At 39.4% G+C, this 25,164-nt stretch overlaps 2 protein-coding genes across 9 annotated transcripts in view; one reads left to right on the top strand and one right to left on the bottom strand.

Annotated features, from left to right (window-relative positions):
* On the top strand, window positions 1-19,769 carry GLT8D2 (glycosyltransferase 8 domain containing 2). The gene is made up of 10 exons (XM_074581413.1): window positions 1-2,099; window positions 4,043-4,087; window positions 5,514-5,609; window positions 6,808-6,976; window positions 8,585-8,702; window positions 10,727-10,811; window positions 15,135-15,247; window positions 15,955-16,121; window positions 17,772-17,884; window positions 18,733-19,769. The coding sequence occupies exons 2-10, from the start codon at window positions 4,069-4,071 to the stop codon at window positions 18,903-18,905; spliced, it is 1,053 nt and encodes a 350-aa protein (XP_074437514.1). The 5' UTR covers window positions 1-2,099; window positions 4,043-4,068; the 3' UTR covers window positions 18,906-19,769.
* The window catches only part of TDG (thymine DNA glycosylase), a 14,714-nt gene continuing 6,600 nt past the window's right edge, over window positions 17,051-25,164 (bottom strand). The window contains exons 5-11 of one of the 8 annotated variants that reach the window (XM_074581365.1): window positions 24,259-24,394; window positions 24,097-24,179; window positions 23,915-24,009; window positions 22,209-22,380; window positions 21,788-21,916; window positions 21,571-21,672; window positions 17,051-17,274 (exon numbers count right to left, since the gene is read on the bottom strand). In XM_074581365.1, the coding sequence (XP_074437466.1) occupies window positions 17,249-17,274; window positions 21,571-21,672; window positions 21,788-21,916; window positions 22,209-22,380; window positions 23,915-24,009; window positions 24,097-24,179; window positions 24,259-24,394 (743 nt within the window). In that variant the 3' untranslated portion in view covers window positions 17,051-17,248. Of the gene's footprint in view, window positions 17,275-17,719; window positions 17,918-19,111; window positions 21,676-21,787; window positions 21,917-22,208; window positions 22,381-23,914; window positions 24,010-24,096; window positions 24,180-24,258; window positions 24,395-25,164 lie in introns of those variants that run through there. The other 7 variants (XM_074581356.1, XM_074581374.1, XM_074581338.1 and 4 more) reach the window with 7 other exon arrangements.

Genomic DNA, 25,164 nt, shown 5'->3' on the forward strand with positions numbered 1-25,164 from the left:
GAGGGGGGGAAGAGGGAGCGGCGGGGTGCCGCCGCGGGTCACGTGACGGCGGCGACCGTTACCCTCGTCCCGGAGAGGGTAACGGTCTCTCGACCCCCGGGGGAGGCGGCGGTTGTTGCCTGCTGGGTGCTGGCCCGCTCCCCCTCACTGAGGGGATATCGGCTGAGAGGCGCAGGGCGATGATTTGGAGGCCGCCGCAGGCCTCCCTCCGCTCCTCGGGAGCCCTCCGGCCCTGGCCTTGCTTCGGCGGGAGGCCTGTCAGGGGTGCCTGGCGAAGGCAAGCCTGCTGTGGGGTGGCTGGTGCCCGCCGGCCCGGGCTGCCGAGCTGCTCGGGACACCACGGATGTGGTGTGTGCTCATTTAGCTAAGGGCACCTGCGTTCAGACCCTCAGAACTGTGCAGCAGTTTGGGTTTGGGTTTTTTTTGTTTTTATGATTCGCTAGTCGTAGGCAGGGTATGCAGCCTGCGAGGTATGCATCTTTGAAAGAAATGAGTTGCTGTTTAAACACTGAAGGTTGAGATTAGAAACCGAGGTTTCAGTTCTACAGTTAACAGCGGATGATCTGAGTAAACCCGAAGTTCTTCTGCAGGACAGAAGCTGCTCTCTTTCCTGTGTGAGCAGGGTGTTAAGCCAGAATATAAATAACGTGAGGCTGAGGGAAATCCAGAGAAGGTGCTGCTAGGTTGCCAGTAATCCATGGGTTGCTGCCAGGTGAAGCAGATGGTCACGATGCTGCAGGCTCGTACAGCTGTGTGCATCTTAGAGCTGTTCAGGATGCACATGGAAATGGAAGGGAGACGAACGAAACATGGGTGGATTTTAATGAACTTGAGCTTAATACAGCTTAAAAAAATAATGTAGTACAGAAAAAGTAGCGATAGTTGTGGCCATCTAAATGAAGCACATAGCTGTACGTGTAGGTCTTTTTGTATTCTTCCTTCAAGCAGCTCTGCAAGAGGTGGATTTCTGTACAAAATCAGACGCACATAAGACAGTCCTGTCATGTTTGAGACATACAGTTGAAAAGCCACATTTTTATTTCCTGTAAATGGAGCAATAATCTTCATTCAAAACAACTTATGTTTTTTAAAACCTTTACTGAATACCTGTCATAAATTTTGCACCGTCTCATGACAAAAATATGAAAAATAGTTTAGAATTGAAGATTATCATTATTAGTATTCCTTTCAGTACTCATGAAAGTCTCATAACAAAACAGTGTTTCATCATATAGAAAGGAGGCTCCTAGAAGGGGAGGTGAGAATTTGAATAAAAGAAGTGACATCATAGAAATAAAACTGCAAAAGCATTAGCTTAGGAGGCAGAGTATCAACATGTGCTAGTTACCTTGAGGTAAGGTCCCTTTAAATCCAAAGTAAACCCGTGGATTCAGATTCTCTTAACTGCTCAAAGTTAAACTTCTCTTAACTGCTAAATGACAAGATTCAAGTTCAAATGCATGTTCAGCGTCGAATTTTGCAAGTTTCCCTTGGCTTTCGACTTGGAAAAGCTCAGCAAACGGACACTGGGAAAACTCTGGCTTTCAATTTGACTTTGGCATCATGTTATTTGGCTCTTGCACACTAGTTATCTGTTCACATTTACCATAAATAATGACTACAAACCTAACCTGCAACTAGACTGTTGAAGTAACTTCTGGAAGGGTTTGTTTCCTTCTCTTTCCCCCACCCCCTTAAGACTTTTTGTCTTATGGGATTTGTTTGCAATCTGCTAGCTGAAGCTCTGAGGCAAGTTTGCCAGATCTGGGGCTGCATCATCGTTCTGCACATCTGGAAGTGGTTTATGGGCTCTCATTCCTTCAGTGCGGCGTCTGGACCCAGTGCGATTCCTCAGCAGCAGAGAAAGGAAAGAAAACCAGCACAACTCCAAAGTAAACTTTGAAGAGTTTGAAAAAGGAATTGAATCTTAAAACTGTTACTGTGCCCTGTAAGGCCCTTGCGGGGGACTTCAAAGGAGGATGATGGTCAAGGAAGCTTTGGCAAGAGTGCTTACAGCTGTGGGCTATCTAGGATCCAAGTAAATAGCTCTACAGCTCTTCAGGAGAGAGGAGTCCCGAATACTGTGCTGCTTTGAAGAGGTAAAAAGACTAATTAAGCAGGAAATATCTGAGCAGTAATGTCACTGTTTCTGAGCTTTCCCTTCTGTAGCCCCTCATTTTGTTACAGTATTTGGCAACTGAGTTAGGGACTGCCAGGTTCCAGGAACTAATGTCTACAGTCAGGAAAAACTGAGTTAATATTTGCAGGGGAACAAGTATTCCTCTTTTTCCTTAAAAATCAGTGGGTAATCAGTCTGAGTTTCTGAGGCTTAGGAATGCTGTAGTTTTGGAACTCAAACTTCTATGAGAGTCTGTCTGAGTTTGTATTTTAAAGTTTAAAACATGCTTCAGTTTATGTTGATTTAATCATTTCTGAAGATACCACGAAGCTGTGTCTATCCAACTTTCATCTTGCAGTGATCATTCGTATTGTTTATGACTAGCATTACAAATGTTAATTAAAAGATAGCAGTCAGCTCTATGGAAATCAGGGCAAGATTGTGATTAGCTAAAGTGGGGTTAGAAAGTTATTCCGAGAGTGTAGGGGGTTCTGTTGTCTCTTTGCTTACCTAAATGAGTAAATTTTTTAAGTGGATAAGAAGACAATACTTGTGTGTAATGCGTGAGAGAAGGGCTTTCTCAGCAGTGTTTTTTTTTCAACCGATAAGCTTGATTTCCTCTCTGTGTAAATTAATGCCACATGAAGAGAGTGGACTGCTGGAATGTAGACAAGTACTGCAGATGCAAAAGGACTTTCAGAAATACCCTCTCTCACTATGATTTAGTCATCCTTTGTGACCTAAATACACGCGAATATAAGTGGTTTGTAAACAAAGCCACATCTTAACTTTTAAAATATTTTTATTGTCATTTAACTTGTTAGTCGAAGTAGAGACTGATTTAGGATGCCGCCTGAACTTGAGCATTAACCAATGAGAGGCGTTTAGTTTTGTGACTCAGGTTTCAAGAATTCTTGCTGTTCCGTCTGTCTTCTCAAGGAGTCAGAACAATCTTCATTTTTATGTGTGCATAGAAACCATCATATATCCTTATATATGCTGTAATGTGTCCATATCTGTATGTATGGAAACAGGAAAACCTGGTTTCTGTCCTTATATACAGCTACCATAGTGTAAAGGTTAGCTGCACACACACCACACACACGCCTCAACTTCTGGTGCAGTCTTTTACTGTTGGTTTTTTTGTTGGGGATGTTGGGGTTTTTTTTTGCCATAAACAGTAGGTTTGGGTCCAGAATTCAAGTGAATGTTGTATTTCCCATAATCCTGCATTTTAGGGATTATGTTCTGTCTTCTCAAACATAAAGTCATGTCCACTCTTGCTTCTGCTTTAGAAGTACAATTTTAGGGAATGCTAGCTCATTTTCTTTAGCATCACAAATAATGTGCTTAAATACAAGCCACATTGCACAGACTTCCGCCTTACGGTTAGTGGAAGGATACTGCTGTTAGGAAGTATTTTCACTATTGCTTTCAAATTTTTGGAGAGTCTGAAAGACACTGCTCCATTATAAGATTCCCATGTGCTCAGGAACATAACTGCAGCAAGAGATTACTATTTGTGATTGTAATTATGGTTTCGATGAGAAGAGAGATAAATGTAAATGTATTTACAAATTGCATCACTGAGTGTTTTAATACTTATTTGCAGATTATTTTAAAATGTGTTAAAAAATCTTGGTTATTACTAATATAGGTGATTGGATGGAATTTATTAAAATGCTGTTCAACCTATTAGTAGCTTAAATTAAAGTATGTAATAGTTCTATCCCAGAATATTAGTTACTTGTTCCCAAAAAGTTATTTACAAAGATAGAGTTCAGTTTTACCAGGTCAACAGTAAAATTTGATGATGCAAAATCTTGTCCCTGACATAACTAACTAGTATTCACTGCTAGTATTAATGATTTTTCTCTGTCCTTTTTTTTTTTTAATTATTTTTTTATTTTTATTTTACCACAGATCACAGTTCTCATCCAACAGGACACATGGCTCTTCTAAAGAAAAGTAAGAAAAATTAAAAATATTTGAAATATATATTTTTAAAAGAAAGCAGAAATGTCAAAGATAATTTGTGCTGCAACTGTTGTCACAGTTACATGCAAATTTATAGTTTTAGTTTTGCTAAATTATGCTTAAGTATACAAATAAGCATTTTTCTGTTAACTAAGTCAGATAAGTATGGCCATAAATACCAATAATTTAAAATTACTCACTACTTTACTGCATCAGACTAGGGGGTCTGGAATTTCCCATGAAGACTGTAGGTAGCTGCTGGTTTCGTGAGGGTTGTGCCTGGAGCACTGAACCTGGATTTTTTACAGAACTCTGCACATTAATGCCCTTCGTACTCTCAATTGAGGTGTGCCCCCAAGAAATTTGGGTTCTCATCAGCGGTCAGGGTCAGTGACTGAAAATGGACTGGCGTGTGCCTTCAATTAGGCACCCAAAATTTCTTTGAAGTCAATGGTTTATTTCCTCAGCTGGTTTAAATTAGCGCAGGTTCGGTGATATATTTTTACCAATTTCAATTTATTCTCATGCCCAGTTTTGGCCAGTTGTCCCTTTTGATTGAAATAGTTCAAAACTTTGTTCCCTTTGCGCTTTTGTGCACCTTGAATAACTTATATGGTGATGCAAAAGTAACAAAGTAGTCTGATACAAAGAAATCCAGTCATCAGTGTCGCTGTTGATACTGTACTCATTGAACTGTCCTGGTAGCTGCTCCTGCTTGGTTTACGTTGAATAACTTAAGCTTGTACAAGACAGTCTGGTAGGAACTGCAAATCACAATATACAGTAAGGACTTTGCTGTTGCATGCTTTATTTTTGGTTTTACTAATTAAAGTAATTGTATCAAAATGTTTATGTATTTCCAAATATTTTGGAACATTTCTGGTTTCAGTAGCATGCTGGGTTTGTTTCTCTAGTACATTTAGAGTTTTGCTCAAATACACATTGAAGATCTGAACATTGAAATAATAATAAAAAAAATCTTCTGTGTTTGAAGTTTTATCAGGGAAGTGTGAGAGAAGGAAAGTGCTAGGTAAAAATAATTGACTTGTGAAGTCCTGTGATGACAAACACACAACAAACTATCCAAGACAAGAACATTCCAGGCTCCTGATAAAATTCAGAAACATGTGAATTCCCTATTGTGGATAATCCATATATATTGGGAGCTTAATGATTGAGTGGGCAAATTATCCATGAAAATCAGGTAGGTGGAAATTATTGTAACAGGGGAGAGATACTATTGAGTTTTTAACATAAAATTTTTAGCTTGATCAAATAACAAGAGAAAGGAGAATTTGATAAGCAGAGCAAATACAGGTTATGGCATGTACTGGTTGCAAATTGCATTTTTTTAAAAAAGGATACCTAGGAATTAGCTATTAGGCTGATTGTTAACAAATTCTCCTTTTTGTTTCAGTTAACCAGATCTTACTGTTACTTCTTGTGTTAACTGTGTGCGCCATTCTGTATAACAAAGTTCACCAAATGCCATCTGCATTAAAGAATGAAACAGGTAAATGACTTGTACTTCTGTTTCATGTATGTTCTTCGTTTATATTCCTTATCTCTTGATTTGAATAGTGCTTTTTGTCTTACTGAATCCTGTTTGCCCTGCAGGAGCGGTTGCATATGGTCTGGGATGTGGAATTTTTTGCTTCTGAATTACTTGAATAAAATAGCAGGAGATCAATAGTAATGGCTAAGAATCGTCATTCTAATTCAAATTTTTATCCAGATGTCACCGATGTAGATGGAAGCTGGAGTATATTCGTATTTGTGCTGAACAGTACTGTAGTTCTCAACTGATAATAAACTTTAGTCACGACTTGCCCCTTTCGGAATGTTCTTGGCCTACCTATTCATTTCAGACAGATCATCAAATCTTGACATAATTTACAGCAGAAGTTTTTGCTGGATTTTTTGTAGTGACAGAAACCCACTAGGGTTGATATGGTTGGACTGGTATTAAATGTTTATACTAACAGCTTATTCACTGTTCCCAAGATAAACAGACTCTGTCTTGGTATAAACCGTATTTTTTCAGTATATTTTTGTTAGGGTTCTTATGAGTTTCATGCTTATATTTTAACCAGTATAAATATATCCATATAAATTCTGTAAATTAATCAGTGCTAGGGGTAAAAATCTTTCTTAGCAGTAACATGAACTGATTCAGTATTGTTTAGATTTTTTTTTTCCTTTTATCATTTACTTCCTGATGGTACAAAATTTTGCACTCTTCCTTTCTAGCCTGCTTCCCAAAGAAGTGAAGCTCGTGCAATTGCACCAGCTCTTCCACTTACCTCCTTCCTTTGATAATTTTGGAACCTATTGTTCAATTTGTACTAAATATAACTGAGAAGTAGAAGTCTCAAAGGTATTTAAACTTCTTTAGGTTTCATGTGAATAAGCAGCTAGGTGGAGGACAGGCTGACTTGTGCCCCTGCTGAGTAGAAGATGCCGAGAGCTCCATTATATATTCTGTTTGGAGGCATCCAACAGTCCAGTCAACCTGAATTTAGTTCTGGATTAGCGACAGCTCATGCTGTGTGCCTTGCCAGATGTGGATGTGTATAGGATGTGGTAAGGAAATGGGGTGATTGTGATATGATTCCACTGCTTATGGAACTACGTACTCATTCCTATGACACAGATCTGATACTAAAATGTTCTTAATTTTCTATTATAATGCCTATTTCTGTTTCTTATAGTTGATTTGGAGAGTCCTGAGGAAATGGAAGAAGAAATCCCAGTCGTAATCTGCGCTGCTGCGGGCAGAATGGGTGCAACTGTAGCAGCAATCAGTAGCATCTACAGCAATACAGAGGCTAATGTTTTGTTCTACATAGTTGGGCTGAAGACTACCATCCCACATATTCGGTATGTACCAGCCTTACTTTGTTTCATGCTGTAATTAGGACCAGGTTGTTGCTCTCCTTATCATGGGCATAGACTTCGGAGGACTTTTCAGGGAAATGCTTCTCCCCTTTATTTAAGTAGTACTAGTACTTGTACTAAGCAATTCCCAGGACTCTCTATGTGTAGGAAAAGAGCATTTTGCCCCATGCAAAGTACTGACTAGTGTAAAGCGATGTGAAATAGCCAGGCTATGCCCACACGTGTGCTCTCTGCCTTTTGTAGATTGTCTGCAGAAGGGTCTGCAGTAAGGTAAGTATATATGTGCTTACTTGTCACAGTCCCACTTTATGATGCTGCACTTACCTCTCATCTGTCGCCGTGTCTTAAGCTTCAGAGCAGAAAAACTTGCTGTTTAAAGCTAATTTCAGCTAAGAGGGTGTATTAAAGGTTATAAATAGAGGCCTGAAGAAGCTTGTAATGAAAGCACGTTTGGGTGTTAAAATTTGCAAACATTGTCTAAACGAGGAGGGAAGCGTGAATCAAAATCAAAGCAGATTTCTTAGCTGTTCTCACCTCTGGCTACTACACTTCTGTAGCCTGTGTACTCTCAATTTGTGTCAAAGTGAAATGATGTAATGAGTGGAGTTCCACAGGGAGGTTTTCTCATCCAGTTCATCAGTAACCTAGATAATAGATTAGAGAGTGTTCTTTATGAACCTGCAGATGGCATGAAGCTGGAAAAGAGACAGCAGATATCATGAAGACAAGAGCTGAAAACAAACTAATCATGGTGAATTGAAAAAATGAACTGTGAAATGTGATGAAATTCAGTAGAAGCAATGACAAGGTAATATAGGTGGGAATAGATGATCCTGTTGGTTCAGGGTGAAGCAAGAGTTTGGTAGCACTCATTTGGAAAACTACAGAATTATGACTGATAACTGACCACACTGATTAAAAAAAAAAAGGCATGCATCGTAGTGGATGCACATGTTGACATATACGACCACAGGAGATGTGAGGAAACCTTTTTCTGATCTTGCAGACATCATTAAGACATCAGAAAAAGTGTAGTGTTTAGTTCTAGGTGTCTTCAGGAAGGATTTAGAAGAGAGGTCAGAGGAGAAAATAAGCAATGGTGTCAAGAAGCCTGACAAAATAATGAAAGAATTAGTTTAGTCTAAAGAAAATATAGTTCGGAGGTGATGTGGCAGTCATCCTGAAGGATGTAAAACTTTAAAAGGGTGAAAACTAACCTCTGCTTTAAAAGCACAGTAGACAGGATAAGAAAAAATGGTCTTTAAATGCAGTAAGAAAGCTAGAAAAATAACATTTAATACTAGTGATGGTGAAAGATGGGTTGTTTGGGCAATATGTGGAGTCTCAGTTTTTGGCAGTTAGTTGGGTTTTCTGGGTGTTGTTTTTGTTTTGTTTGTTGGTTTGGGTTTTTTTTAAGAACAGGTTAAATGTCTGTATGCAATAGCTGTAGACATAAGTGATTTTGTCTTGGGATAGAATATATTGAGGAGCTTTCAAAGGTCTCTTATTCTGCTATGAGTCTGTGAATTTAATACTGGAGGTACTTGCCACACGCTCAATATTTCTTTTATCACTTCTTTTTTATCACAGAAAATGGATTGAAAATTCTAAACTGAAAGAAATAAAATTTAAGGTTGTGGAATTCAACCCTATGGTACTAAAAGGAAAAATCAGACAAGATGCATCGCGTCCTGAGCTACTGCAGCCTGTGAGTAAATGAACACCACATAACAAATTTTCAGGGGTTTTAACGCTTATTACAGGCTTTAAAATGTCCTAGATCGCTGTTCAATTACACAAGAGGAGTGTAAGACAGAGAAGCCACATCAGGTCCAAACACTATGCCCACACTCAAGAAGGAAAAAATGTATTGTAAGAAGCTCCTTGCAATTTGTCTGTCTTGCTGGGACCCCATTATTTGGTGGCATAAACTTGGTAATTTGAATGTGTCATATCTTTAAGAATATATTCAGTGTTTGTTGGAGGAAGATCTAATAGTGTTCTTTGTGCCTCCATGATGCTGAGTTGGCTGCATTCTGCTCATGTCCAGGGTTAATTCAGAGGCTAATGACTAACCTAAATATTACTAGCTGTCAGAAAAGGCAAATCAGATGCTAGAAATAATTAGGAAAGGAGTAAGGATCAAAATAGAGAACATCATTATGCCACAATATGAATCCATAGTTTTCCCTCATCCTAAACGCTGTGTGCAATCTTTGTCCCCTTATCTGAAAAAAGATGTAGCACCACCAGAAGATGTTCAGGTCTGTTCAGAATGTTTATTCTTGCTGCCCTTCTCTGAGCCTTTGACATTTCTAATACATGGAAAAGATTTAATGCAAGGAATCAGTGGGTTAAAACTGTATAGCCTGGAAATGTGGCTTTTAGTGAGAAAATAGTAGAGGTCTACAGAACTGAGTGGCACGGAGGACTGGATGGGGGATGGTTGCTCACTATCGCTTCCAATGCAAGAGCTAATGGCCATTAGATTAAATTAGTAGGAATCACAGTCAGAACAAACAAGAAACATTGCACATTTTTCATGCAATGGGTACTAAACTTCTAGAATTCCTCACCGAAAGGTCTTGTGAATGTAAATTTACAGGGATTCAGTGAGGACTGAAGTTTATATTTAGACAGATCATTTCTGGTTCAGAAAATCCCTTGAGCTGGAAATAGCTGAGAACTAGGAGAATACTTGGAGCAACTTTTCTGTATGCTTGCTCTCTTATTTTTCACTGAGTATCTGCTTAGGACCACTCTGAAGGCAGGTGCTGGGTAAAACGATCTGCATCAGTATGGTTGTTCTTACGTTCGCAGTCCCCTTTCCCTCTGCTGGGTTCTTCGTTGCTATTGTAGAAGTTGTTATCCCATGTCTGTGCCACCAGTCAAACCATTTCTATAGAGTGGAATGACGGCACTATTAAATTTGAAGTGTTTTTTATGATGTATGCTATAAAAATGCATTAGGAAGAGCACTGCCAGCAAGTCCAGGAAGGTGATCGTTCCTCTTTACTCAGCACTGGTGAGGCTGCATCAGGAGTACTGTGTCTAGTTCTGAGCTCCCCAGTACAAGAAAGATATGGACTTATGGGGTGAGTCCAACACAGGCCTGCAAAGATGATTAAGGGACTGGAGTATGTTTTATATGAGCAGAAGCTGGGAGAGCTGAGGCTCTTCAGCCTGGAGAAGAGAAGGCTCAGGAGGATCTTATCAATATGTAGAAATACCCAAGGGGAGAGACAAGAGGCAACGGGCACAAATTAAAATATGTGAAATTTCCTCTGAGCAGAAGAGTGAAGGTGGTCAAACACTGGAGCAGGTTGCCCAAAGTGGCTGTTGAGTTTTCATCTGTGGAGATATTCAAAACCCATTTGGGCATGGTCCCTGGCAGCTTGCTTGAATGGAGCCTGCTTGAGAAGAGGGGTTGGACAAGATGGTCTCAAAAGGCTCCTTCCAACAGAAATGATTCTGTGATTCTGGGAAGAAGCAACTGTTTTGGGCTGTTTGGTTGGGGCCACAGTAAATTAAATAGGGATAAATAATAATAATAATGGATTCAGGATACTAGTAAAGATACTAGTAAAGCTGGAAGGAGGAAGCAAATGATTGCTGGCTAGTGCTCAATGAAGAGAGAAATTAAAACTGATTGTTAATAGAGACAGAAGCGTGAGACTACTACATTAAACAGCTTTACCATTTAGTCTTTACCTTTTTTTTTCTGTTTAATAGCTGAACTTCGTTCGGTTTTATCTCCCTCTACTTATCCAGAAACATGAGAAAGTAATATATTTGGATGATGATATCATTGTTCAAGGTAAGTTGTCATCCAAAAAGCCATTTCTAGCAGAACTAAAATAAAAGTTATTGCAGCTTTTACAGTCGTTTGGAAATATGAGATATGATAGAAACTGAGGCAGCTGCTAGGAACGTTGCACTCAGGAAAACTACAAATAATCTGTTTGTTTAAAGGAATGTCTGAAGAAGAACTTCCTATATCTTTTGAGTAGTGGATTTTGATCAAAATTGTATGTATGTGTTTAATTTTAATTGAATCTGGTCAATTGCTGAAAGGTATCATGGATTTCACTTAGATACTGCAATATTTATTGTTAAGTACGTGACATGCATTTCCTGCTAGTATTCGAATTCCCCCAAATGCTACTAGTTCCTTATCCAGAATTGCGGTTCTTGAGAGCAAGAGGAATTTACTCAAATGAGAGGGTTAAAATTCCAAACACTCAGAATAGGATTTGGAGCATCTTCAGCTCAGAATCCATCACAATTTGCAGAATCATGATCAAAGACTTCAGAGTTCCTAGACAAATGGGAGCAGTTAGAAGACATTCAAATCCTGAAAAAAAAAATTTTTTTTCATACAAAGCAATCTACTTAGAGGAACTACTGTTTTTTTAAAGATTAATTTATCATTTTTTTCTCATCTGTTTTCCAGTATATTTTTCGTCTCTGTAGAGTTGTTGTCCTCCCATGTTTTATCATATTGTCTTGCTGTTGTTTTATAACATTTTTTAATCAGAGTGTTGTGGTTTAACGGTGGTGGGCAGCTAAGCACCACACAGCCACTCTCTCACTTCCCCCAGATCCCCGCTCCCAGTGGGAATGGGGGAAGGAGGAAAGAAAGAATAAAAGCAAGAAAACTTGAGGACCAAGATAAAATAAACAAACAAATAAATTTTTAATAAGTGAAGGATAAGTGGAAGAAGAGAGAAGAAAACAAAACAAGTGATGTAAAGGCAACTCGCCACTTCCAGTGGGTAGACTGATGCCCAGCCAGTTCCCCAGTAAAAGCTGGCTAACCACCCACCCCACCCCAAGCCCACTCTTTCCCATTTTATTGCTGAGCATGACATTATGTGCTATGGAGTATCTCTTTGGTCATTTTGGGTCATCTGCCCGGTTGTGTCCCCTTCCAGCCTATTGCGCACCCCCTGACCTAGTCACTGGGTGGGGGGGCAAGTGAGAAACAGAAGGCCTTGATACTGTGCAAACACTGTTCAGTAAAAGCTAGAACATTAGTGTGTTATCAGTACCGTGTTGGTCAAAAATCTAAATCCCAGCACCATATGAGCTGCTATGAAGAAAATTAACCCTATCCTTGCCAGGTGTCCTGGTTTGAGGTAAAACAGAACCAATTTTCTTTTCGGTAATTTTACAGGCATCAGAGAGAGAGATTAAATTGAAAGTAGAAAACACAGTAGAGGGAAGTCTTGCATGCCACTGCAGTATCTGGCCTACAGTATTTTCCAGATACTGTGATTATTACTTTCTTGACAGATATACAGGAAACATAGTGTCCCCTACTGGGGAGAGCATCTGTCGCTTGTTTTGGTGGCCAGCCCATCCCAAACCACGACAGCAGGCCCAGTACGCGGGGACAACAAAACCTTTTTACCTGTCCTTCTTAAACGTTAAAGGAATGTTCCTATGAAAATTTCCTTTGGAAAGGACTGAGTATAACTATAATAAATTCTTTGGTCTAGGTTAATGTTTGCTGTAAAACATTAAGATCAGTGAATTTACATATGACAAAAGTATAATTTTATTCTCCACTGCTTCTCTGCATCTTTTTATAGTTTTGTCTCTTTAGTGGCAGATTTCAGAACACCCGCACTTAAAGGGGCCACTATTAGCTGCTTTATAAAATATGATTCATCTGCTTTGCCTGTCTCATTTTAATTTGCAATAGACTTCGTATCACAGTTTCTTCAACATGTGTGTTTCCAGTCGTCTCTGCTTCTTGGTTTTGTTGTTCTGTCTGTCATCAAGAGGCAACAGCAATATTTAACTCTTTGAAAGATTCTTAAAGTCTTCATTTACACTCCAGTTTCATGAGCACTTTAAGCTGAGCCCACCACTTCCCCTGCATCCCTCCTCCTTGCACCTGTGCAGGTGTTCACCAGACAAGGAACTACTGGAGAGAGTCCAGCAGAGGGTATGAAGATGATCAGGGGACTGGAGCATCTCTCTGACGGGGAAAGGCTGAGACACCTGGGTCTGTTCAGCCTGGAGAAGAGAAGACTGAGAGGGAAAGTCACCAATGCTTATAAATATCTAAAGGGCGGGTGTCGAGAGGACGGGGCCAGACTCTTTTCAGTGGTGTCCAGCGACAGGACAAGGGGCAACGGGCACAAACTGGAACACCGGAAATTCCATCTCAACATGAGGAGAAACTACTTTACTTTGAGGGTGACAGAGCACTGGAGCAGGCTGCCCAGAGAGGTTGTAGAGTCATCTCTGGAGATATTCAAAACCCGCCTGGATGCAATCCTGTGCACCTTGCCTTAGATGAACCAGCTTTAGCAGGGGGGTTGGACTAGATGACCTCATAAGGTCCCTTCCAACGATTCTGTGAAATGTGATTACTTTCAGCCTAAATTAGTTCCCTGGTAGGACTCAAGGCAGAGTGGCTAGGAGAAGAGAGGAGGTAGGGCTTTCTCTTTCATTAGGGGTGTCAGTTTATGTCAGATGATCGTGTTTCTGGAGCCGCAGGGTATAGGTGCAGTTTCACGTTACAGCTCATGGTAGGCTGCTGCTGACGGAAGTGGCCTCTCCTGTCCTCAGGCAGCTCTTGTTACTTGTGTCATATCTACAGTTCTGCAGCTGCAGAATAAGCTGATTCAGCTGGTTGACCTGGCAGAAGACTAGTGGTACAAAAAAATAACGAAAAAACAACCTTTTTTAAAATTTTTTTTCCTTTGCTTCAGCCAGACTATCTTGCTCACCCTTGGGCCATGCAATGATAGCGCCCAGAAGAAGGGAATAAAGATGGACATGTGGGAGTGTGGTGGAGGGAGGGAGCCTTTTCTGGCAGCTGCTCCCCGTGTCTCAGCTGTAATGTGAGACTGTGCTCTCTGTCAGATTGTCTCTGCAATGGGAGTGAGTGAGGCTTCTTAGAGCATAAGGAGTGAATGGGGTTTTCTGTGTTTAACTTTGGGATCGTTTATTTGTTTGTCCTTGCTTTCTGCAAAGCAGTAAAAATGAAACATACTGAATTTGGAGTGTCAGCCCAGAATGGTTTGGTTTGGTTTTTTTTTGGTTTGTTTGTTTGTTTGGGTTTTTTTGGGTTGGTTTTTTTTGGTGGTGGTTTTTTTTTTTTAATTTTTCTGCTTTTCTCTTGAAAAGCAGAAGCTATTTAGAATCAGGAGAAAATACTTGGCAAGGCATGTTGATCTTCAACAATTAAGTGTCCTATTGATTCAAATTCTATTTCTTGGTGGGACATGAGTCCTAAACCAAGTTTTCCAACCAGCTGATGACTTCAGACAAAGAAATAATCTCTGCTTATTTCAGAAATAGTAGTTCCACTGTTTGCAGTATGGGGAGTATTTTCAGTTACTAGTCTTTTAATGAGTCACCTCAGGCTGCTGGGCCATATGTGGCCTGCCAAGATAGTTCATCTTTCCTGTGACCATCCCATGGCCAGCAGCAAAGCTGGTAGCTGTAGGGGGTTTGGATGCAGACTCATTCAATTGCTGTGGCAGCACTGTGCTTCCCACCTGCCCTGAAACTCTTCTGCCACATCATGGGTACCTGCTGATTAAAGGTGATGAGTGAGATGCCAAGCGTTACGTTATTTCCCTCCACCAGGAAGGAGTTAGGTGGTCTGTGAAGCCAGCAGGGAACGGTCAAGTGTGACAGGCACATTTCAACTGGCCGGTGCTGGGAATCCAGGTATCTTACTGGGAGGTATAAATGCAGTAGCACTAGGAAAAAAATGATCTGTGCAAGAGATTGAAGTAGCACTTCTGTGGGACTTGAAGAGGCTCAGAAAAATTGCCTGTGCCCTCCCTATCCCAAAGGCAAGCTCTATGAATGCAGAACTTTATAACCAGGGTTCTTAACGGTGTAGTCGGCTTCTGCTGTAGCTGATTTTGGACATTCAGACCAGGCTATGGACGTGTTGAAAATTGATGATAATATCTTAAGATAGACCTTAGACATCCAAGCGGAGGACTCAAATTTGAAAATTGTTCCATATTACAAAATCAGCCTTCGTTAATATCTGGGCTATGCCCTAAAACTGGTAGGTTTGTAAGTAACGTATGAGAACAGAAGTTATCTTATCAACTCTGTAGCAGTGAAGCGGAGTTCCTCATGCTTTTGATCTTTCTGTAATCAGGTGACATCCAAGAACTCTATGATACTAAGTTAGCTCCTGGACATGCTGCAGCTTTTTCAGATGATTGTGATCTGCCTTCTACACATGAAATGGTTAGAAGTGTAGGGATGCAGGTAAGATGCCATTTTGGAATTCTAATGAGAAATGTATTTACCCACAAATGTAAGGTGATTTTATATGTCTTCCCTGAAGTGAAAATTATATTTTTATTTTTGCAGTAGTTTTGTAATAGTTTTACATGTAATTAAGAACTAATTTTTGTAGTAACTCTATAATGATATGGTGTTATGCAGAGTTGTTTTCTGTAATTTAAATCTCTATTGCTCTTTGGATTCTACTAAATTGTTTGGTATTTTGCTATCAGCAGATCATGAGCACTTAATGGAAAATATAATGGAGAAAGAATATTATGATTTGTAGTAGTCAAAATGGGAACAAAACTTAGGAAAACAGGTTTAAAGGCTAACTCCTGAGCTGAGTTTCCCAGAGCTGTCAGTAAGTCCCTCTAGCATTAGAGCTGTACAAGTGTGATGCTATATCATTTAGACTGAGTTACAGAAAGACAAACACGTGGTGAGGGAAAAGCCTTATCAAACTCACATGGAATGATACTGTGGAAAAAGTAATTCAGTAGATGGAAGTATCCTGCCTTTCAGCCTTGTGTCATACAGAAATCAAGACAGGTAACCATCTCTAGAAACTCAGCTTTGGGAGCACATATTTAGTCTCCATGTGAGTGGTAGACAGATGCATTTACTGTTACCTTTATAGAGATTTATAGGTGCTAAAGCTACTTTTTATTTATTTATTTATTTCTTAGAACACGTACATGGGATTCCTGGACTACAGAAAGCAAGCAATTAGAGATCTTGGCATCAGCCCCAGCACCTGCTCCTTTAATCCTGGAGTAATTGTTGCTAACATGACTGAATGGAAACATCAACGGATTACAAAGCAATTGGAAAAGTGGATGCAAAGAAATGTAGAGTATGTGTGGAAATCTAGCTTTGCACTTTACTTTTAACACTCATTTTACAGTTTTATTCTCTGTTTAAAAGCTCTTAGAAGTTTTTTTAACTCCAAGCAGTCTTTCTTTGAGATCTCATCAAGTGAAGTAACTCATGTTCCAGAAATTCCATCTGCTTAAATCTGATCAATTTTGTACCAGGAAATGACCATCTGAAAATTTAGTCTCATGTTTAATCACAAACCACACTGAATCCTGAGGGACACTGAGAACACATGGTTCTTGTTTTGGGTGACCAACCTCACTTGGGATCAAGTCACTTACGATCTTCCCTTCCTGAGGCTGGCTTAAAGGAGGAGGAATGTTTCCTTGTTTGTGTGGGGTCTCTCCTATCGTAATGTCAGCCAAACTGTACTTGGACACCATATTTCTTAAATGCCAATAGAAAACACTTCTTTTATGGATGAACAAAATTTGACATGAAAGATATTTTTTTGGCATTGACTGTGAATAAGTCACGACATAGTAAAACAATCACTGTTAATTTTTTTGGTAGTTCACTGTTAACCTGTATTTGCAAACTTGACATTACTTTCTTCCTCTGCGAAGGGTTAAATTTAAATTTAGCAAGGCTAAACTGAAACTGAATAGTTTGTTGCTATTGGACTATGTCCATTACTTGTCAGTTTCAGAAAGGAACAGAGGAGAGACACAAATGACAAGCATGTGAATGAATGAAAAGCCAAATGTCTTTCTCTTACTCTGTTTATGCAACATATCCCGACAAGCTATTGCTGGGCTTTTTAAGAGGTTGAAAAAAGTCCGTTAATATTACTGCAAATTTTATCTATGAAGTTGATTTTATACCTTCATAACACATTCATGTTCCTTTTAGCTGGATTTTGAAATGACAGTGAAATAAATTGCTTAGCAGTTGAAACCCAGTTTTGGAGGAAGGTTATTATTTTTTATTTTTTTGTTCTGTGGCCTCTAAGCATCTTGGTACTTCCCAGGTTTCCTCCTTGTTGGGCAGTCAGGTGGCACAGTGTCCCGTAGCTGGGATGGCTTTGCCCACGTGCTGACCGGTTGTCCAGGCCTGACGCACGCTGTGGTCAGATATTCGGCTGCTACCTCCTGATGCCCCTTCTTACAGTGATTCGGCTTCATCTAGCCCTAGATTTATCAAAAAATTTATAGGAAATTGATATTCTTTAGATGTCAGTTTATACTAACTAGACTTTGACAAAATCTGAAATTAATGTATGGGTCTAAAAACTGGGGGAGGGGCGAAAGGGGAAGAAAAAGGGAATGAAATACATGGAAACATGTACATTTTCTTAAGAAACCAGGCTAAAATATGTTTGATTCCTTAACGTTAACAGCTTTTTTTCTACTGTAAACTTTGTCAGCCTTCCAGGCTATCTGAAGTATATCGAGTTATTTGGCTTCACGTTGGGTTTGACTCCCATTTTGCTTGGTAGCAACGATTCCCTCAACAGGAATCGGAGTTGCAAATACAAGCAATTAACAGCATTAGGAAGGAGTATGCTGAAAACTGGTCTGTACAAAACGATTTTGAATTTTTCCAGAATACTTATGTTAATCTTCTGCCTTTTGTACTAAAGATTCTTTGATTGAAGTTTTGAATGTTTTCTTTTTTCCTTTTGCAGGGAAAACCTCTACAGCAGCACCCTTGGGGGTGGTGTGGCAACTTCTCCAATGCTGATTGTGTTTCATGGAAAGTATTCAGCTATTAATCCGATGTGGCACATAAGGCATCTTGGTAAGTTTAACTTCCCACCATGCACAGCTGGAACTAAATAAAGAGAGCAGTTTGTAAAATTCCAGTACAGGACCTTATGTTGCTTTACCTCCATGCGTTACTTTGTAACTGAGATGCACAGCCTGTAATCCCTGCTTCCCCCAACACTCATTAGTCCTGCTCTTTTCAGGGTAGGGCAGAACGTGGGGGTTCCCCACAGGTGTGATTATGAAAATACCTTAACAGGTCAAGTAAACAAAGTAATTGCACCCCCGCAAAAAGCCTGAAACCCTAATAGTCATTAAATTGGATAAAAAAAGGAAAAAAAAACCCAAATACAAAGGACAAAGTTACATGTTTGAAGACCAGATAAGTTATGTTGTCATGAACTATGGAAAGAATATGTGAAAGATCTGAATACAGCAAGAGACTGAACAAAATCAGATGCTCTTTTAGTAGACACAGTAGAAGAAGATGGGATGTCTGGAAGTGTTTGTGTATTCAACATTCTGCAGGATGTAGTTACCTTTCACCTTGTAATAGTGAATTATCCTGGGAAAAAGATAATGGCTTAACTGGTACAGTAAAATGAATAGTAAAAGGAATTTTTTTTTAACCCCAGCTATGCGAAGATGTTAAAAGTGTTGAGAAGAAACTTGCTGAGATTTTTTGCTGATGCAGTATTAGAGGCATGAAGCTGAAAAAAAGCTACTGTCATCCAACTAGTTGTCTATTAACAGGTGAAATGGTACTGATCAGACTTCTTAAGAAAATAACTCAGTTTACCTCACTCCATAGTGTCCTCCACTATTAAAAACTGGATTAATTTTTTGGATTAATTTTTTTTTTTTTTTACTCTGCCCCTGCAGGTTGGAGTCCCGATACCCGTTACTCAGAGCATTTTCTTCAAGAAGCTAAACTACTTCATTGGAATGGGAGATACAAACCTTGGGACTATCCCAGTGTTCACACTGATCTCTGGGAAAACTGGTTTATTCCTGACCCTTCAGGGAAGTTCAAATTAACTCGTCCTGATAGCTGATACTGAAACCACTTAAATGCATCCATACGCTATGTTCTGTGGTATGTAATAGTTTGAGATGCAACACGTTGTATAATTAACTGATTTTAGAAAACTAAGTATTTGTTAAATATATGAATAAATGACCATCAGTTTTGTGTGCTCATGGCTGGAGAGGGAGCCCAGAATGACAGTTAAACAGTTCAGATCATCTTGACTTTCATTTACGGTCAGGAAACAAGTTTATTTGACAACGAAGTATTTTCATTAAATGTTTAGAGAGGTGAAATTCAGTGCCAGACAAGTGTGTTTTAATGTAAGATCTTTATAAATAAGACTCCAATGTCTGCTGGTAGAAAAATCTACACAGGAAATACTTGCAGTATTACATACAAGGTGCCTTTAGTTGTCTAGCCCACATTAAACAGCTCGAAATGAAAACTTAAACAGCATTTTAATGAGTAGAGTTCTGTTGCATGGTGACTGTGTTTTGCAGTGTTTTTGTGTTATTATATATCCTGTAGTGCATTTAGACCCCTGCTAGAAAGATGCAAAAGCACATCCTAAGACACTGCAATACAATTCCTGATTTTATTGTGAAACATTGATAGATTTAAGACAGATTAAGAACTTTTGTATTACTGTATTGAAAAGAGCACCAGTTCTGAGGGAGTACACATAGAATTGCAATATTTAGTGAAACGGTCATTGTACACTTAACTGTATTTTATACCTAGATACCCTAGTAGGTGACTCCGTTAAAGACGAGACCTTTCCCTTCCACCCAAACAGGATAGCCTTACAGTAGTTATATCCTACTGTGCTACATACTCAGCAGTGCTAATTACATGCTTCTAATTTTGTTGAAAAATAAAATGGAATTGTAACAAATCCCTGATGCAAGATACTTTGAGCACCTGCAGGAAAACGTCCATGTAAACAGTAATACATGATACAGTACACTTTAAATAACATACAAGACAAGTCCTATACCTTTCTGACAATATACTGAACAGCTTTATGCTGAAGCTAATAAACACAATCAGAATCATAATGCACACCTCCTTGATTTAAGACGCTCAGAATTAAGCCACATAATTTGGGAAGAAAACTGTAAACATCATGCCTGCCTCACAACAGGTTGACAGTGTGTGATCTCAGTGAGAGCTGTTACAGCAGGATTAGAAGCTACACTCTTAACTAGTTACACTCAATGCATGACAACTGTCACTGGCTGTGAGGAAAGGATAAAACACACCAGTACAGGAATCTCTGACCAGTGTGGATTGCGGAGATACTGTTTGTATCTGTTTTTCAAGTAGCACCTTGAAAGCACCTACTGTCATAAGATCATCAAAACTTCAATGTTTTGATCAACTTATTGCTTTTACTTCATCTCTTCTTCACTTGATAAAAGAGGAAAAGAAGATGATGGTTAGGCACAAGCATAGAATCTCATTTCTTTCTCATCACTAATATTGGCCAAAACTATGTAGCATTTAAGCAAGTTCCTCAGAAGAGAGCTGTAGTTTCTACAGCTGACTTCTTATTCATGGAACAGCTGCCCTTATATTGAATTTAGGTGTTTTTACTTGTAAGAGGAATAAGGAGAACACCCTCTATGGTCCTACAGATTGAAGATAACAATGTTAAAAACTGCGAAATTGCAAACCTCTTTCACCCTGTGCTAATCGTACCTGACGTAAACAACGTAGCTGTACAGGGTTTTTACAGGGAACGTGGTTATTCCATTCCCTGCAGTGTAATCCGTTCAAAGGGATTGTCTCCTGCTAAAGGTCAGGTGAAGGGATTAATCGCACAGAAATGACCGAGAGTTTAAATGCCACAGAATTCAAGAACCACCGTTGTTTTGATTTTTTTTTTAAAAGGAATTTCAGTTCCTTACGTTGGGATTTAAAGGGGAAAGAGATGGAGTGGTAGGGACAGCTTACCCTAAGACAGCTCAGCTAGAATATTTATGCCCTGTCCTGTGCGATACAAATTTTCCTCCCCAGTGTTGTGACTTGAGATGATGTCTCCACTCCCTTAATCCTGAATATGGTCCAATCACTAAATAGAGAGAGCTCTCTCTTCCCGCCCAGAAAATACTCAGTACTCACAGCTGCAGAACGCAACTTTCTGCACTTTTTAAGAAGGTAAAAGGCAGACTTAAAAAGCACAATTTGCTTAACTGTGCATGATTAAAAACACCACTTCATGTAAGATGAGGGTACACTTCCCATTTCCCCCCTGGCTATAAAAGGCTTATGAGATATCCAAATATTGAGGCATCAGTAAAAAGTATACTGCTGCTGTTACTACTACATTATGGATTTGTGGAATAAAATTCACACCCCAAAGAAATCTTCACGAATGAGAAAGCAATTTGTCAAAAACTGCAAGAAATGGTATACATTAAATATAAAACTCATATACAAAAAAGGGCTAACTTTTTTTTAAAAAGTTTGGACAGTTCCTTAAAATTATCTAGTTCATCAATTAGAGCCTACCACACACTTACTTTAGACTATAATAAAATAACTAGGGGAGATAAAATACTATTCAAATGCTTCAGTTGGAGAACCGAGGTACCAATCTTGATCACTGCATTAAAACTGCAGCATGTATGCATAGCCGAGAAGAAACAGCTCTTACGCACTGCTTCCCTCTTCTTCCCGTGTCATACCAGCATTGAACTCTGGAATCTGGTCTGCAAAGGACTGTGTCATCCATTGTCCATTAGGAACTTCACCAAAGGACGGGCCCTCACAGTACTGTGGATTGCTTGCTGCTAAAACAAACAGAAATAATAAAATACAGTTTTTAAAAAGCAGTTGATACCACTAAGTATTTGTTCAGAAGTAATGGTTTACAGACTGAATGCCCCAAGCACCGCACTCTACCATTTCCGTTTGGAGAGAAATTGCACTGTTCACTTTCATACGGTGCACGATCACAGTAAGCTCCTCCATACGCTGCTTCATAACCTGGATCGTACTTTTCTTCTTTGACAGCCATCTTTTTAGCATCCTCTGCAGAAAGAGACCTCAAGTATTAATATTCAGAATAAAAATGATCAAAGAGCATTTTTATCAGAGAACACTTGAAAAAACAGCCAGACATTCTACAAGATAATTCCTGCTCCCCTTAGATAATTAAAAGTGTACTTTAGAGAGTGGAATCTGTAATTCTACACCACATGATTCACAGAAGATGGCACATCTCCCTCCTCCACTTAAATTCTTTATTTCTTTTTGCCTGGGAAACTGCTAATTGTGTTGTACACTACATTTTAATGAAGGATTAACAAAATAACCACTATACCTTGTGCAAGTTGCAAGTCAAATGTGTACTGCACCTCCTGCACCTCCGTGTTTGGTGCGATGCCTTTCAGTTGATCCCTTAAGTCTTTCAGCTTTATGTAATAATGAACTTTATCTTGTGCACGAGGAAACTGAGCACATCTTGCACTGGATGATGGCATAACGTAGCAGAGCTTGAGACAAAAAGCATGAAAAAGAGTATTACTGGTCCCTGAACTATGAATTAACATTTAGTGCATCGAGAATAACTTAACAGTTAAGCTCACTGCTTTAACCCTTTGTACAAACTTCAACTAATGCCAAAAGCGTTTGTGGAAAAGGATAAAAGGAGCCTTTCATTTTTCTTGGCCAGCTAGATGTCTTGCCCTGAAGAGAGGGGCCAATTATCAGCCGCTGAAGCGAGGACAATTTTCACCAGTTGTTTATGTGCTGCAGGAGAAGCAGTACCAGTATGTGTTGCAAGAAGTACAATTTACAAACGTATGCCAGAGAACTGAGCAGACTCCAGAGCTCCCTGAGCAAGCGGAGCTCTGAGCCAGAAAGTCCACAGAGGAGTACGTGACAGCATGCAAACAGCCCAAACCAGTGAGGGAGGCATCATAGGTTAATTAGCCTGGCTTCTTGGCCAAGTGTGGCTGCATCACACTTGCCAGGAGTTGGTGTGGCTTGAAGGCAACTTTATAGTCTCTGTCTCTGCCAACAGCCCTAACTAAAGACACAAAGTTAGTTCAGGAAAAAGCAACTGTATCCAATACTTTTATTACCATGCAGTATTTATGAACAAGTGCTAGTAAAGAGAATTGTTTATCTTTCTTACAAATACAGCTACTGTGGAAGTTTTTAAGAGCTACTTAAGAAGCACGCACTTTATCACCAACAGTTCTTCAAGCTCTGATGGCAACACTTCACCTTTAGAGGACAGCTTAAAACAAGCTTAAACTTGCAGCATCAGTAATTTGGGATAGAAATAAAAACAACCCAAACTTTGAACTGACAAGGTAATGACACTTTGGAATAAGCTACCTTGGCAGGTAGTGCTGGCAGTCTTTGCCTTAACCTGTTTATAAGAACAGGTTAAACAAACCTGTTTATGATATATGGCTGGTCTCTTGAGGTATCTTCCAGCACTAGATGTCTATAACTAATGCACTCCGTATCAAACTGTTTGTTATATCTTAAGTGTCCAATTTAGTTTCAGGCTGCAAAGCAGCTTAACAAGACTGAGTCTGATGGAAATACCTGGCCATGGCCAGATCCAGCAATGCCGTAGCTGCAGTGTATAACACCATGACAGACTTTACCATTTTTTCTTCCCCCACTGTGGCACAACTAGCACCATCATCATGTTTGGTATCAAAATTCAGTAACATAGATTACTGAATACAGGGAACTGGACACAGAGAATCAGATGAAATTAGATTACAATTATCATAAAAGCATCTATGCTTTATTCGTATTTTAGATACTAACCTACTAACCATAATATACCATTTCCCAAATACAGTCCGCAAGTGTGAAGAAGCTGCATTAAAAATGTGTCTGAAAATTGCACTGTTCCCCCTTATTTAAGTTAAATGCCTTTCACATCTCTTGTACTTTGGGCAAACTCTGATGTTGCTGTAAGTGTGTGCAAGTCCTGAGACTTTGTTAGTTTTGAAATAACCAAAATGGAGTGCCTTGTTTTTGTTTCTCAGTATCAATACTTACAGTTTCTGTATCTGGCACCTTGTGTGGCTGCAGTCCAAATTCCAAGTTCTTAACTTTTATTCCAAAAACTTCTTTACTAAAAATTTCATAAATACCTAAAACGAAAAGAAATTAGGATAAGTAGACAAAAAAAAAAAAAGCTACTGACAGAAAAAACTCATTTAAAAAATCAAAGTTCTCACATTTTCCATTGAAAGCTGCTATACGAGGTTTATACTTTTGTAACTTCTGCATCAGAATTCGCCCTCCTTCCCGAAACTCTTTGCTAAAAGAGAAAGTACTCAAAATTATAATCACAACTATTAATTCATGAACAAGCACGATATTCCCCCTTGTTATCCTACCTGGAGAGGTCTTTGCTTCCAGGTGTTGTCCTTTCAACCATGTTTGTAAACCCAATCCCGTATTTATGTGGCAAGGTGTGATCATCCATATGGTTCAGCTGTTCATTACTTAGACCAGACATGAACAGACACTTCCCTGTGAAATAGGAAGATAAGCATTTGCCTTTTTTCTAAGGAAACTAAAACAAAACCAACCCCTCCCTCAACTATCAGAGTACTGGAATGCTAAAGGAAGAATCTACATTAACAGAGCATCAGTTAATTTGGGAAGACTATTGCCCTATGCAGAAAAATTTAAAATAGCAAAAATTACTTTATCTACTGCAAGAGGATAGAAAATCCCTAGTGAACAACAGGAATTCCTCACCATGATCATGTGTATGGAAACCAGTCTTTTATTCTAAGTTCAATACAAAGCTTTAGATTTTGCAATTCACTTAAGCAGGGAGTGAATGGGATCAATATGGATTTTGTGGGAAGAATGTGGCAAATACAATGCGTCAGATTTCTTTTACAACCTTGCCGTTGCTTCTCCTTGCACTGGGCCTCTCTGACAGAACCCGTTGACATCTTACATTCACATTTAGCATATAAAAGTACAGTTTGGGTGATGTGCACTGCCAATCTCTTAAGCACAAATTAACCACAGCTAGCCCCTAATGATTTGGGAAGATTTGTCAGAGCACGCATATCTGGTCTGCTTCTCGGTAAAGGCAGCCATTGGTCTGGCTGGTCTGGGGAACGCTGGAGAAACACCCAAGCCTGATTTATAACTCTGCTGGACACCAGAAGCATTTTGGCTGGAGTATCACAGGGCAGCAAATTAGCCCACGTGGAGCTCCCAGCTACCACAGCTGGAATAGCTCCCAGTACTCAGAGCATTTCAACAGAGTTCAGGTATGATCT

This window comes from Larus michahellis, chromosome 1 (assembly GCF_964199755.1).
Source record: "Larus michahellis chromosome 1, bLarMic1.1, whole genome shotgun sequence".
NCBI classification, from domain to species: Eukaryota; Metazoa; Chordata; class Aves; order Charadriiformes; family Laridae; genus Larus; species Larus michahellis.

Bases quoted from the DNA above. Each gene is read 5' to 3' on its own strand.
- GLT8D2 (XM_074581413.1), top strand. The intron at 6,977-8,584 runs GTATGTACCAGC...TTTTTATCACAG, and splicing joins ACTACCATCCCACATATTCG to AAAATGGATTGAAAATTCTA. The intron at 16,122-17,771 runs GTATGTGTGGAA...TTCCTTTTGCAG, and splicing joins TGGATGCAAAGAAATGTAGA to GGAAAACCTCTACAGCAGCA.